The 15,751-nt window shown below is 45.8% G+C and overlaps 1 protein-coding gene and 1 non-coding gene across 3 annotated transcripts in view; one reads left to right on the top strand and one right to left on the bottom strand.

Annotated features, from left to right (window-relative positions):
• The window catches only part of LOC129699557 (filamin-A-interacting protein 1-like), a 137,958-nt gene that overhangs the window by 84,632 nt on the left and 37,575 nt on the right, over window positions 1-15,751 (bottom strand). For both annotated transcript variants that reach the window (XM_055639463.1, XM_055639464.1), the window contains exon 2: window positions 11,135-11,398. In XM_055639463.1, the coding sequence (XP_055495438.1) occupies window positions 11,135-11,392 (258 nt within the window). In that variant the 5' untranslated portion in view covers window positions 11,393-11,398. The remainder of the gene's footprint in view (window positions 1-11,134; window positions 11,399-15,751) is intronic.
• On the top strand, window positions 15,041-15,154 carry LOC129699910 (U5 spliceosomal RNA). The gene has a single exon (XR_008723950.1). It is a non-coding gene; the product is annotated as a U5 spliceosomal RNA (small nuclear RNA).

The raw sequence follows: 15,751 nt of genomic DNA on the forward strand, positions 1-15,751 counted from the left end.
GCTGGGACTCAGGTAGTACAAAGAAAGTCCTGTGGTATTGGCGTTGGTACAATAAGCTTCCTCACAATGTCAGAGACCCAAGTTGAATTCTGACCTCATATGCTGTCTGTGTGGAGTTTGCACAAGGTAGAGCAAAGGGGAAGATACTGAGTGAAGAATATAAAGCTGAGCATTGCAGTGCATCAGTTCCATTGACAAAGTCCAATGACTGCAAAGGTGCAGATGTAAGTCGGACAGTGCCCTCATTTATGGGAAGGTGCAGAGGCTTGAAAGTGTGCAACACCAGACTCAGGAACATGGTTTAACATAGAACTACTGTGAATGGGTGATCGATGGTCGGCATGGACTCGGTGGGCCAAAGGGCCTGATAATAGAGCGGGAGAGACTATTCCTGAGTCTGGTGGTGCGTACTTTCAAATTTCTGCATGCTGGGAGCAGAGAGAAGAAGGGATTACCTTTGATTAAGTTTGCTGTTTTACCGGGGCACATCCCAAAAGACGTGTGAGTTTGCAGGTTAATTGACCTACTGTAGGCGTGGGTGCAAAAGTGGGATAACAAAGAACTAGTGTGAATGGGTGATCGATGGTCGATATAGACTCGATGGGCCAAAGGGCCTAATTTCATGCTGTATCGTACAATCAATTTGACGGCTCAAATTGCCCAAGCAGAATATGAGGTGCTGTTTCTCCACTTTGCATGTGGCCTCACTCTGGCAATGGAGAAGGCCCAGGACAGAAAGGTCAGTGTGCTAATGGGGGGCTGTGCAAATGCTACACTGGGATATATGCTTCAGAACCAGATGAGCTGTGACAGGAACAACAACAACACTGGGATCTAACTGACAATGAGGAAGATTGCCCAGATACGTCGTGTTCACAAAATGCAGGACAAATGTTTTCAAGAGAGAGTTAAATATAACTCTTAGGGCTAACGTAATCAAGGGATATGGGGAGAAAGCAGGATATTTGTATAATCAGCCATGATCATATTCAAGATTCAAGATTCAAGACATTTTATTGCCATGTCAACAAGTTGATAGGAATGTGTTCGCTCTCAGACAAACACAATACAGAGCAATACAACCACCACATACACCACTAAATAATACAGACAATACCGTACAAAGGACAATATATACAGGAAGGACAGTACCCAGCAGCGTCATACTAAGCGTAAGTGCAAGTGCAAAAGAAAGTGCAAAGTGATTAGTGCAAATTCAAATATCTGATGGCTTGGAGGTAGGTGCTGTCTCTGAAGCGAGATGTTTTACTTTTAATGCTTCTATATCTCCCTCCTGATGGGAGGAGATTAAAGAGGTAATGTGCTGGGTGAAAGTGATCTGCTATGATTTTCCTGGCCTTTCTGGTGAGTCTTGTTAAGTAAAGTGATGTCACTGAGGGAAGTCTGCTGCAACCGATGATCTTAGAAGCTCGGCGCACTATTCTCTCCAGCCGAATCTTATCCTGCGAGGTTGTGTGGCCATACCAGACAAGCATAGAGAATGTGAGTATGCTTTCTATGGTAGACCTATAGAAGTGGGTCATGGCTGGTCGACCGACCCTGAATTTTTTAAGCTGCCGCAGGAAGTAGAGTCGCTGATGGCACTTACTGATTATGAGACTGGTGTTGAGCTCCCATGATAGGGATTGATGCATGGTGGTCCCGAGGAACTTAAAGGAGGTGACCCTCTCAACCACCTCTCCATTGATGAAGAGAGGGGGTCGGGGGGTGGCCCTCTTTCGGAAATCAACAACCAGCTCCTTAGTTTTTGAGATGTTAAGTATGAGGTTGTTGTTCTCACACCACCTTACTAGCTCCTCCACTTCACTACGGTAAACGGTTTTGATGTTATTAGTAATAAGACCTGCCACAGATGTGTCATCTGCAAACTTAAATAACAAGACAGAGTCAGAGTGTGAACAGCAAAAATGTGTGTATACAGAGTACAGAAGAGGTGATAAAATGCAACCCTGGGGGGCGCCAATGTTCAGGAACCTAGCCAGTGAGACATGGTTACCAATTTTTACCACCTGTTTCCTGTCACATAGAAAGCTATAGATCCATTTACATAGAGATGAGTTGACCCCCAGTTCCTGTAAAGTGTGTATCAACTTTACAGGAACGATGGTATTGAAAGCGGAGCTGAAATCCACAAAAAGAATGCGAGCATATGTGGATCTGGATTCCAGGTGTTGGAGGACGGAGTGCGCACAGAGGGACACTGCATCATCTGTACTTCTGTTGGCTCTGTAGGCGAAATGAATGGCAGTACTGGCTCGAAGGGCCAAATGGCCTGCTCCTGCACCTATTTTTTATGTTTCTATGTTTCTAAATCTAATTTGAATAATTGGTATTGGTTATTTGTTTATCAATGTCACGCCTAACAAGATACAGTGAAAAGCTTTTGTTTGCATGCTATTCAATTAAATCACTTACTATAAATAAAAACAATCAAGCCATGCACTGGTGAAATAGGTAGAGCAAAGAGAAAAATACCAGAGTGCAGAATGTAATTGTCAGCACTGTGGCATCACAGTTACAGAGAAGAAGACCAAGGCCTACAATAACATAGAGAGGGTGAAACCTTTCCTAAGTTTGGTGTTTAATTTAGTTTAGAGATACAGCGTGGAAACAGGCCTTCGGCCCACTGAGTCCATGCCGACCAAGGATCACCCACACACTAGTTCTAACCTACACACTAGGGACAATTTACAGAAGCCAATTAATCAACAAACCTGCATGTCTTTGGAATGTGGGAGGAATAATCCCAGCCTTAGGATGTTTCGAGTTGGGACTCTTCTTCAGACCCAAATGATCGCTTATTCACATCTTCCAGAGGTGCTGCCTGACCTGCTAAGTTACTCCAGCACTCTTGAGTTCTACGCAAGGTTCCAGCATCTACATCAGTCCGAAGAAAGGTCTCGACCCGAAACGTCACCCATTCCTTCTCTCCAGAGATGCTGCCTGTCTCCCCGAGTGACTCCAGCATGTCACCATCATTTATCTCTGGCATCGATGCATTTGAAAGTCTAAAGGTGGTGATTATGAAGTGGACACTTCCAGTGATCTTCACTCGGACTCTGCCAGCGATAGCATGGTACAATACAGCATGATAAAGGCTCATTTCTCAGGGAAGGCGAGTGATTGCAATTGACCCTCCATTCCAAACAATAAGTGTCAGACGGGTCTGGTGTAATTGTTACACATTTCTTCCTGTTTCCGTTCAGGCCTCAGATCAGGAAATGTTTAAGATTAGTGCCGGTATTTCTGTGGATTAATGTCTGTTGTTTGTGGATCTGATTAGGATAGTTTCCTTGCCAACGAAAGCATATATTTTGTCGGCCTTGGGCCTGTGATCTGCTGATAGTGTGTGACCTTCACGGAAAAGATTCAAGGCTGAGACCAGACTGTCATGTCAACAAGGGGACTGGTGGCCTAAAGCTTATGCTCTGCCACCTGAACCATCCTATCACCAATGAGAGAGCTGTCCTGACCTCCCATCTACCTCATTGGAGTCCCTCGGACTATCTTTAATCGGACTTTACTGGACTTCACCTTGCACTAAACATTATTCCCTTTATCCTGTATCTGTACACTGTGCATGGCTTGATTGTAATCATGTATAGACTTTCCACTGCATGTTAGCTCGCAACAAAAAGCTTTTCACTACCTCAGTACACATGACAATAAACTAAACTAATTCAAACATCAGTCCGAAGAAGGGTCTCCACCCAAAATGTCACCCATTCCTTCTCTCCAGAGATGCTGCCTGTCCCGCTGAGTGACTCCAGCATTTTGTGTCTACCTATAAACTATACTAAAGATCCTTCCCTCCTCTTGGAAGGATAATGACAGTCGAACAGTTTGTGGGAGTAGCCACGTGCATTCCTGCATGAAATAACCAATCTGTTTAAGTTAGTTTATAGATGCAGCATCCCAAACAGGCCCAAAGTGCTGGAGTAACACAGCAGGTCAGGCAGCATCCCTGGTGAACATGGATAGGTGAAATGTTGGTTCTGGACCCTTCATCTGAAGAAGAGTTCCGATCTGAAGCATCATTATCGATGTTCACCAAAGATGCTGCCTGACTCTCTGAGTTATGCTTCTGAATGGTCATTGTATAAGCTAGGGAACTGTTCCAATTAACCTCTACCCCATTGAGGACATTGGATTTTGTCTCTGGACCTGTTGTGCTACAATGCTGAGAACTATATTCTGCACTCTGGATTTTTTCCTTTGCTCTACCTATTGTACTTGAGTTAGGCTTGATTGAATTGATGTATAGTATTATCTGATCTGTTTAGATAGCATACAAGGCAAAGCTTTTCACTGTTCCTCAGTGCTCGTGACAATAATAAACCTGAACCTAACAAACAGTGCAACGCTGAATGCATTCCACGCTATTTGCTCGATGTGTCGGCACAGTGGCGCAGCGGTGGAGTTGCTCCCTTACAGCGCCAGAGACCTGCGTTTCATCCTGACTACGGATGTATGGAGTTTGTACGTTCTCCTTGTGACCATGTGGGTGCTCAGGCTTCCTCCCATACTCCAAGGACATACAGGTTTGTAGGTTAATTGGCTTTGGTAAGTTGTAAAATTATCCCTAGTGTGTGTAGGTTAGTGTACGAGGTGATCGCAGGATGGCAAGGACTTGGTGGGCCGAAGGGCCTGTTTCTAGACTGGAGCTCTAAAGTCTAAAGTGTCTGGTGGTCTGGGCTGAAGGTCTTTTCCTGTGGAAAGCAGCAGTTCCCACAGGGTTTCCTGTGCACTAAACTTAATGGGCTGAAAATGTTGGCAGCAGGCTGACTTTCAGATTACTGGATGAGCTTTTCACAGTTGGGGAGCTAGTCTGCAACATTTAACTTAATGACACAATAAATCATTCCACTTCATTTTATTCTTTCACCCCTGGGCTCAATTCAGACAAATCAAAATGAAAATCTGCTGTTCCTGCAATCTCTCAGAGTTCTCTTCAAACTGAGGCTGGCCAGTCCAATCCCACATTTCACTGGGAACATTAAAACATGAAACTGTAGATAGAGTTTGGTTCCAATCGGATTTTGTGGTACTCTCATAAATTCATGTTATAGGAGCAGAATTTAGACCATTCGGCCCATCAAGTCTATTCCGCCATTCAATCATGGCTGACTATCGTTTCCTCTCAACCCCATTCTCCTGCCTTCTCCCCATAGGCCATAACATCTGTACTAATCCTGCCAATCTCTGCCGTAAAAATACCCAATGACCTGGCCTCCACAGCCTTCTGTGGCAATGAATTCCAAAATTTGCCACCATCTGACTAAAGAAATTCCTCATCATCTCTTTTCTAAATGTATGTCCTTTTATTCTGAGGCTATGGTCTCTGGTCCTAGACTCTCCCACTAGTGTAAGCATCCTCTCCACATCCTCTCTATCCAGGCCTCTCACTATTCGGTAAGTTTCAATGAGGTCCCCCCTCACCCTTCTAAACTCCAGCGAGTACAGGCCCAGTGCCATCAAACACTCATCAAATGTTAACCCAATCATTCCTGGGATCATACTCATCAACCTCCTCTGGAACCTCTCCAATGCCAGTACAACCTTCCTCAGATATGGGGCCCAAAACTGCTCAAAATACACCAAAAACGGGTCTGACCTGTGCCTTATAATGCCTCATCATTACATCCCTATCATTCTTCTTCACTGAAAACAAATCCTCTTGGCATTTTATAGCTGGTCACATATTTAGTTATAGCATGACTTGGCCAACGCCGTTATCAAGATAAGATCTTTCACAAAAATTAAATTGTCCCTCAACTGGCTCCCTGACTGAAATGGAATAATTCTAAGCCTAGTTATTTCATAAACTAGTCAATAACACAGAAAGATTTTAATCATTCATCCATAATTGCTTTGCTGGCAACTTCAAGAGCAATGACATAGTCATAGAGCACGGAATGCCGACCAAGAAGCCCCCTCTAAGCTCGCCCAGTTTTAGTTTAGTTTATTGTCATGTGTACCGAAGTACAGTCAAAACCTTTTGTTGCGTGCTAACCAGTCAGCAGATAGACAATATATGATTACAATCGAGCCAATTCACAGTGTACAGATACACGATAAGGGAATTACGTTTAGTGCAAGATAAAGCCAGTAAAGTCTGTTGAAAGATAGTCCGTGGGTCACCAATGAGATAGATAGTAGTTCAGGACAGCTCTCTAGTTGCGGTAGGATGGTTCATTTGGCCTATATCCATCTAAATCTTTTTTCTCCATGCACCTGTACAAATGTCATAGCACCATATCCATGCCGACCAAGATGCTCCATCTAAGACTTTACTTTAGACTTTAGAGCTACAGCGTGAAAACAGGCCCTTTCACCCACCAAGTCCACGTCAACCAGCGATATCCCCACACTCTAGCACCATCCTAAACACTGGGACAATATACGGAAGCCAATCAATCTACAAACCTGTACATCTTTGAAGTGTGGGAGGAAACCGGAGCACCCAGAGGACACCCACGCGGTCATAGCGAGAACGTACCAACTCTGTACAGACAGTACCCGCAGTCAGAATCGAACGCTGTATCTCTAAACTAAGCCACTGTGGGACTGTTAACAAATCCACTGTGTTTTAGTCAAAATGGACCCAGTGGAACACCTACCTCAACTGTGAATCTCCATCTGTGACCAGAGTCCTGTTCAAATCTCTCAGAGGGAACTCACCATACTTCAGTCAATGTAAACACAAGCCTTTCACACTTTTACTCTCTTGGCTGAGATTTGCTTTCAGCACGGTAATGGGAAAGATTTTTTTATGGTAAACTGAATCAATTGCAGCTTGTTTGCCAGTGAGGGCATATCTTTCTCTTTTGTTCCAAATTATTTTCTCCTTCACACTTTTCCAGTCTTCTGAATCCAAGCCACTCATCGCCTCCAGAGGAAACAGATGGCTCAGTATTCCCGAGCTTCCCAAAGTGGCTGTTAGAACATGCAGGATCTAGCCAGCACGGTTAAACTGAGTCGAGGCGACCGTTTCATCCAACATATGCGCCCTGTTCGTCAAGGCTGCTGGATCTCCCGATTGCAAATCATTTGAACAGTCCTTCCTGTCCTGGGCCTCCTCCATAGCCAGAGTGAAGCCACACATAAACTGGAGGATGAGCACCTCATATTCCACTTGGGTGTCTTACAACCCAGCATAAGCTACAGTGAATTCTCCAACTTTAGGTAGCACTCTATTTTTCACCTCTCTTTCCTGTGCCCACCACTTCAATGCACAACCATTTCCCCCACTAACCCCCCCCCCCCCCCCCCCCCCCCTCCATTCCCTCCCCCACCTCCTTCCATCCATATCCCTACCTCTAACTTTACATTTCACTGATTCTTCTCTGATTCCTTTTTGTCTCTTTGTCTCCTTTTTGTCTCCCTCTGTCACCCTTTTGGCTTCTTATCATCTTTAGCCTTTCACCCATCTGCCAATCAAAGTCCCCCTCCACAGTATCCACCTATCACTTAGAGTTATAGAATCAAAGAGTTATATGGCATGGAAACAGGTCCTTCAGCCCAACTTGCCCACGCTGATCAAGATGCCCCATCTACAATTGTCTCATCTGCCCACGTTTGGCCCATATCCCTCTGAACCTTTCCTATCCATTTACCTGCCATGTACTTGCCATGCCTTATCCTGCCCCCACCTCTCTTTTCCAGCTTTCTCCCCCATCTCCAGTAGTCTAAAGAAGGGTCCCAACCCGAAGCGTCACGTGTGGGAGGGAGGAGGGAAGAGCTGGCCAAAGTTGACTGGAAAGGGACCCTAGCAGGGATGACGGTGGAACAGCAATGGCAGGTATTTCTGGGAATAATCTAGGATCATTTCATTCCAAAGAGAAGGAAAGGTTCTAAGGGGAGTAAGAGGCACCCATGTCTGACAAGAAAAGTCAAGGACAGTATAAAATGAAAAGAGAAGACATATAACATAGCAAAGATGAGCAGGAAGCCAGAGAATTTGGAAACATTTAAAGAACAACAGAAGGTAACTAAAAAAGCAATACGAGAAGGAAAGATGTGGTACTAGCCAAAGAATATAAAGGAGGATAGAAAAGATTAGTTAAGACAAATGTGGGCCCCTTGGACAGAAAGAGGTGAATTTATTATGGGAAACTAGGAAATGGCAGACGAGTTGAACAGGTTATTCACTAAGGAAGACACAAACAATCTCCCTGATGTACTAGGGAATGGAGGAACTGAAGGAAATTCACAATAGTCAGAAAATGTTGTTGGGTAGACTGATAGGACTGAAGGCAGATAAATCTCCAGGGCCCGATGGTCTGCATCCCAGGGTACTCAAGGAGGAGGCTCTAGAAATCATGGATGTATTGGTGATCATTTTCCAGTTCTATAGATTCTGGATCAGTTCCTGTGGATTGGAGGGTAGCTAATGTTATCCCACTTTTTAAGAAAGGAGAGAGAGAGAAAGCAGGGAATTATAGACCAGTTAGCCTGACATCGGTGGTGGGGAAGATGCTGGAGTCAATTATTAAAGATGTAATAACGGCGCATTTGGATAGCAGTAACAGGATCAGTCCAAGTCAGCAATGATTTACGAAGGGGAAATCTTGCTTGACTAATCTTCTGGGATTTTTTGAGGATGTAACAATTAAAATGGATAAGAGAGAGCCAGTGGATGTAGTGTATCTGGACTTTCAGAAAGTATTTGATAATGTCCCACACAGAAGATTAGAGCACAAAATTAGAGCACATGGTATTGGGTGGTAGGGTATTGACATGGATAGAAAATTGGTTGGCAGACAGGAAACAAAATGTAGGAATTAATGGTTCCCTTTCTGAATAGCAGGTAGTGACTAGTGGGGTGCCGCAAGGCTCGGTGCTGGGACCACAGCTATTTACAATATATATTAATGATTTAGATGAAGGAATTAAAAGTAACATTAGCAATTTGCAGACGACACAAAGCTGGGTGGCAGTGTGAACTGTGAAGAGGATGCTATGAGGATGCAGGGTGATTTGAATAAGTTGGGTGAGTGGGCAGATGCATGGCAGATGCAGTATAATGTGGATAAATGTGAGGTTATCCACTTTGGTGGCAAGAACAAATAGGCAGATTATTATCTCAATGGCGTCAGATTAGGAAAAGGGGAAGTACAACGAGACCTGGGTATCCTTGTGCATCAGTCACTGATAGTAAGCGTGCAGGTACAATAGGCAGTGAAGAAAGCAAATGGCATGTTGGCATTCATAATGAGAGGATTTGAGTATAGGAGTAAAGAGGTCCTTCTGCAGTTGTACAGCACCCTGGTGAGACCACACCTTGAATATTGTGTGCAGTTTTGGTCTCCTAATTTGAGAAAGGACATTCTTGCTTTTGAAGGAATGCAGCGCAGGTTTACGAGGTTAATTCCCGGGATTGGGGGACTGGGCATGTATGCATTGGAATTTAGAAGGATGAGAGGGATCTTATAGAAACATATACATTTTTTAAGGGATTGGACACGCTAGATCAGGGGTCGGCAACCTTGTTGTGCATAGGAGCCGGGTCCCATGTCTGTGAGTGGTTGGAGGGCCACATCTATCGCCATAGTTAATAAACTTTGACATAGTTATATATTTAAGAAATATTATGTCTACTAAACATAGGGATTAGTTTGAGATACTGGTATTGAAACAACCCTCAAGATCAACTTTGCGTTTATTGCACTTAACCAGTGAAATTTGAGTTCCGGATTTCCCTGCGTCGAAGACGCACCCCCAATTTGAGTTGCTAAATTTTGAAAAAAGGTTGGCGGGACAGGATCAAGGGTTTGGTTTAGTCAGTAGAAAGGAAGATGTGAAACACCTTCAAGGAGGCAATGTGGACCGGGCAGCCTCCATCTTTGCCTGTCCCTCTATGCACTGTGTGGTTCTGGTCACAGGGACTTCCTGGCTCAGGGAGGTCACATAACAGGGGGAGAGAGAGAGAGAGAGAGAGCCCGGGAAGGAGCAGCCAGCCTTCCGCCCAGTAGCTACCCGCCAACCACCACCTCCACCGGTTGCGCCTGTGCCGAAGGACCCCGTGGCTGGCTGGCGGGCCGGCCGGCAGAAGGCGCTGCGGTGGCGGCCTGTTCCGCTGTCTGGTCCCGGCGGCCGCTAACACCCGCCCGAGCAACTGAGTGAGTGAATGAGTTGATGGCATGATCCCCGACCCCCTCCTTCTCAACGCTCCTGCCCTCCTCGCAACTTTACCCCTGGCGGCCCAGCCAAGTTTGCTACTTTGTGCAGCCCAAGCTGTGCTGACCCAGGCCAGACTCCCTACACACTGTGGAAAGGAACTCTCCCCCCCCAAGTGTCGCTGTCCTTTTACAGCTGCTTCCCACTTCACACAGTTCCAGGGTCAAAGGCATCGCAGGTTCCGTGGAGCAGCTACAAGAGTGACATTGCTAGGCCAACTCCACTCCACTTAAATTATGTTAATCTGAAACACAATTTAAGATTAACATCCGCTCAGCACTCGGTGGCTCCACCACTGCGACCGCCAGCCCAGGCCTCCTTGCGTCCTTGCATCACAGCACCTGGGAGCCGCAGCCTCGGGCCCGGGAGGTACTGGAGATGACGGACGTCTGCGGGCCGGATGATTATGCAAAAAAATTACACCTGCGGGCCGGATGATTTTGGGTTATGGACCACATTTGGCCCGGGTCCCATAGGTTGCCGATCCCTGCGCTAGATGCAGGAAACATGTTCCCGATGTTGGGGGAGTCCAGAACCAGGGGCCACAGTTTGAGAATATGGGTTAGGCCATTTAGAACCTAGATGAGGAAAAACTTTCACCCAGAAAGTTGTGAATTTGTGGAATCAAGGGACATGGGGAGAAGGCAGGAACGGGGTACTAATTGTGGATGATCAGCCATGATCACATTGAATGGCGGTGCTGACTGGCCTATTTTCTATGTATCTATGTGTTCATGTTGTGTAGAGATGCTGTCTGACCCGCTGACATACTCCAGCACTTTGTGTTCTACTATTAACTCACAATGGTCCTACCAAGCATGTTGAAATCAGCAGCACAACACCAGGACACGCTGGTTCAAGTTCATTTGACAGCGGTTCTCAATTTATTATACGGGTTTGCAAATATTAAAGGAGTGCTGTGCATGCTTCTCACCTCTATTTCTCCTTCCATTACACTGAGTAAGCGCAGAAGATCATCCTTGGAGAGTTCCAGCAACTTCTTCCTTCGTTCACCTTCTTCCAAAGGCTTCTGCGGTTTCTTTGCAGGACCTGTCAACCCCAACGTCTTTTCTCCATTACTTTGCTGTTGGGTTTTGTTCTTCTTTTTGCTGCCTTTCTCATCCTCATGGCTGTTATTGCAGGAAGTGTGACCGCGGGATGGGGATTCGCCACCACTGCTGCGGGATCTCATCCCGACCTATGTTGGAGGAAATACACGGGGATATGTGTTATAGTCTTTGAGTCATACACCATGGAAACAGGCCTTTACCACCAAACCTTTCTTAACCATGTATCTGTCCAAATGCCTTTTAAATGTTATAGTAATGGTTGTGTGACATTTTATAAGTAGACAATAGTTTAGAAATACAGCATGGACACAGGCCCTTGAGCCTACCGAGTCTACGCCAACCATCGACTACCCGTTCACACTACTTCCATGTTATCCCACTTTCTAATCTACTTCCTACACACTGGGGGCAATTTACAGAGGTCCAATTAATCTACAAACCCGCACATCTTTGGGATATGGGAAGAAACCAGGGCACCCAGAAGAATCCCATGCAGTCACAGGGAGGACGTGCAAACTCAACACAGGCAGCATCCAAGGTTGGAAATGAACCCTGGTCTCTGGCGCTGAAAGGCAGCAACTCTACCAGCTGCGTCACAATGCCGCCCAAATTGTGTCTATTTTCAGAATCAAGATTCACGATTTCCAGATTTCCAGGAACTATACAGACCCAAATTCTACTTTGGACAATAAGAAAATACAACAGAAGCCTTCATTGTGTTAATCACAGGACATTTACTCAGTCAGACCCTGTAGTAGCTGCAATATTTGTACACCTTGGTAAGTGAAGCTTCTACTAGTTAAGCCAGCGAGTTTATATTTATTCTTTTCATTAAATTTGTGCGCTGGCCAGAAACAGCAGGCGCAATCTCGCTACCTCCCTCCTGCACAGACAGAAGCACATGGCTCAGTGCACTGACTCACAAGATGTAACTTCAGCCCTTGGCCAACCTGGACAACTCTACCGCAGACTGAAACTTCAAATATAATCTTTCTTCTCCATGAATCCACTCACCAAAATCAAATATGCAAAAATTAAATATAACACCAGAGTCAAACAGCACTGAAACCGCCCTTTGGTCTAACTTGCCCTTGCCAACCAAGGTGCCCCATCTACACTACCTGTGTTTGACCCACATCCCTCCAAACTTTTCCTATCCACATACCTGTCCAAGTGTCTTTTAAATGGTGTTATTATACTCCTCAACTACCTCCTCTGGCAGCTCGTTCTATAAACCCACCACCCTCTGAGTGAAAGTTCCTTCAGGTTCCTATTAAATCTTTCTCCTCTCACCTTAAACCTATGTCCTCTGGTTCTTGATTCCCCTATCCTGGGAACCAGACTACGCATTCACCCTATCTATTTCCCTCATTATTTTATACACTCCTATAAGATCACTCCCCGTCCAAGGAATAAAGTTCTAGCCTGTTTAACCTCTCCCTATAACTCAAATCCTCGAGTCCTGGCAACGTCGTTGTGAATCTTCTCTTTACCCTTTCCAACTTATTGGGATCTTCCCATTAGCAGGGTGATCAAAACACAGCATTCCAAATGTGGCTTCACCAACTGATTTACACAACTGTAATAAAACGTACCAACTTGGCAAATTGGAGGAACAGCACCACATATTTTGCTTGGGCAGTTTATAACCCAGCATTATGAATTATGATTTCTCTAATATCAAGTAATCCCTGTACTTCCTCCCCCCCCCCCCCCCCCCCCCCCCCCCTCACCCCTCCCCCCCCACCGCCACCACATTATCGGCCACAGTTCACATCCCAGTATACCTTTATTATATGTAAATTCCCCAGCCAACAATGGACCGTTATGGACTCCACCCATTCCTTGGTCATTTAATGCTGCTCCTGATTTGCTTTGGCCTTTTCTTACTCCCCCCCCCCCCCCACCCCCCACACCCACCCCCCACCCACCTCCACTTTAGTCTGAAGAAGGGTTCCGATCCGAAACGTTACCCATCCTTTTCCTCCAGAGATGCTGTCTGACCTGCTGAGTTATTCCAACATTTTGTGTCTATCTTTTGTGTAGCCCAGCATCTGATGTTCCTTCCTACATGACACGACTTCTATACTCAATTCCCTGACTGATGAAGGCCAGCATGTCAAAAACTTTCTTCATCTACCTGCAATGCCTCTTTCAGTTCACTACATACCTGCTAGTCCTGCCTGCCCAGTTCATCATTGCACCGCCCACCCCACATCCGCCGGTTCCCCACTGAGTGGTGGGGGTTCCAGTTGTGGTAGCGGAGAGAGCAAGCAGCATGAACGTGGCAAGGGTACCGGGCCCATCTCCGGCACACTGTGTGTGGTGCTGGGGCTTCTGATGCTCACCGGTCTGTGAATTCACCCTGGTTTAACCCCCCACCCCAATGCTGTGTTCTTTCCCTCTCAGCCTTGATTTAAATTTTATCCCTTCAGTTATAGCAGACAATCGGCAATAACCCCGCACCCCCCCAATGGTCCGTTATTGCAAAGATTTACTGGCCAGCGCGGAAATAGGCCCCTCAACCCAATTCGTCCTTTAGACTTTAGAGATACAGTGTGGAAACAGTGTGTATGAAAGAACTGCAGAAGCTGATTTAAATCAAAGGTAGTCACAAAATGGTGGAGTAACTCAGCAGGTGAGGCAGCATCTCTGGAGAGAAGGAATGGGAAACTGTCTCTTTGGCCCACCGAGTCCGCGACGAACACAAATCGGTATCGCCCCATACACCAGCACTATCCTACACACTAGGGACAACTTACAATTTACAGAAGCCAATCAACCTACTTTGCAGTGTGGGAGGGAACTGGAGCACCCGGAGAAAACCCATGCGTTCACATGGAGAATGTACAAACTCCGTACAGACATCACCCTTAGTCTGGATCAAACCCAGGTCTCTGGTGCTGTAAGGCAGCAACTCTACCACTGCACCACTGTGTCATCTTTGCCAACCAAGATACATTCCTTGCTGAAATGTCTCACGTAGATTTCCCTTAATCTCTGCCATGTTGTGAAACAGGTATTAGATATGTAATCCGAAGCTCGTTGGTCTTCCTGAAACTTATCGGTCTCCCAGCAGAGCGAGATATCCGTCAAGGAATGTTGCCGACTGGCTCATATCACAGACTGCAGGAGTACGTGCTGAGGGAAGCACTGAAGCTCGGTGCAGCAAACGCGGCTCTGTGGGGGAGAACTGCAGACCAGGGTCCTTCCTCTGCTGGACTGACATTGAGGAGCAGAGTCTGGTAGGGACAGACTGCTCCTCAATGTCCCTACCAGCGGAGTGATCTCCCTACCTGAAACAAGGGTAGGGAGATCACCCCAGGGGGCAACATGTGTGGCCAGGATGCGATGTGCTGCGAAAAAGGGAGGTGCTAACATTACTGGGTAGAAAAAAGCACCAACACTGAATATACAGAATATTAAGCTTTACACTGTGCCCTATTTCAGCTTTTTGTTATTGTTAATAAGTTTATTTTGGTATTAAAAGTCACAACGTCAGTGCTTGCATTTGGTTGGTGCTGCAAACGCATCCCCGCCCATTCATTAACATACCAGAATGCTTTGCGCAGATGGCTATTAATTGTAATTCCTTTTTCTGTGGTCCATCCACGTTAGGAAGTGGAGATTAACCTTTTACCATTAAACTAATTAAATGAAAGAGGGTTATTGTCGCTATTGGGGTTTTGATTATTAATGAGTCAGCTCACCGTTGCCGAAGGAGGGTAGGTTCAGAGTGAGGTGAGAGCTGTGGACGCGACATATTCAGTACACTCTGGTTTCTCTTCAGATCGTATAAATCTTTCGCCTTTTACTAAAGATTTCCGTGGAGAGGAACACTCAGAGTTTTCACTAATTTTTTGATGCCCTGCGTTTGTGGGGCTTGTCATTAAACAAAGAATAGAAAAATTATTCAATGAACTTGCAAAGATCGCAGATACTGAATTTTACATTAAGTATTGAACTGTTGGATCTTTGGTGCAAAGTGCTGCAGTAAATCAGCAGGCGGATCGAAGACCACTCCTGCTAAATGCAATGGGCTGCCGTGTAGCAACGGAGCAGAATGTGGGCCTTTTTTTCTCCATTTCCGTAACCGGACCCGACTCGCAGTGTAATCAACGTTGCGGGGGAACAATTTGTGAAAATGAGGAGATTTTTACCAAATAACTTCTATTTTTACGAGGATGTTTTCGTAACGGGCTTCCGTCTCTGCACTATTATCCTATGGGATCTTTGGTGCGGAGACGGAAGCCGGTTACGGAAATTACCCATGAATCTGTCCATGACTGTACTACGTCTTTTTTGTCGAGTGGACTATCTTGCTCGCTATAGGGACCCCACCACTCCCTCATTCTGACACTCAGCACAAGGCTGTGTGCTGAGCCCCCTCCTCTACTCCCTCTATACCTATGACTGCATACCGACCCACAGCACGAACACCATCATAAAAGTTGCAGACGACATGACAGTGGCAGGGCTGA

The sequence above is a fragment of the Leucoraja erinacea genome, chromosome 8 (genome assembly GCF_028641065.1).
Source record: "Leucoraja erinacea ecotype New England chromosome 8, Leri_hhj_1, whole genome shotgun sequence".
In the NCBI taxonomy this organism is placed as follows: Eukaryota; Metazoa; Chordata; class Chondrichthyes; order Rajiformes; family Rajidae; genus Leucoraja; species Leucoraja erinaceus.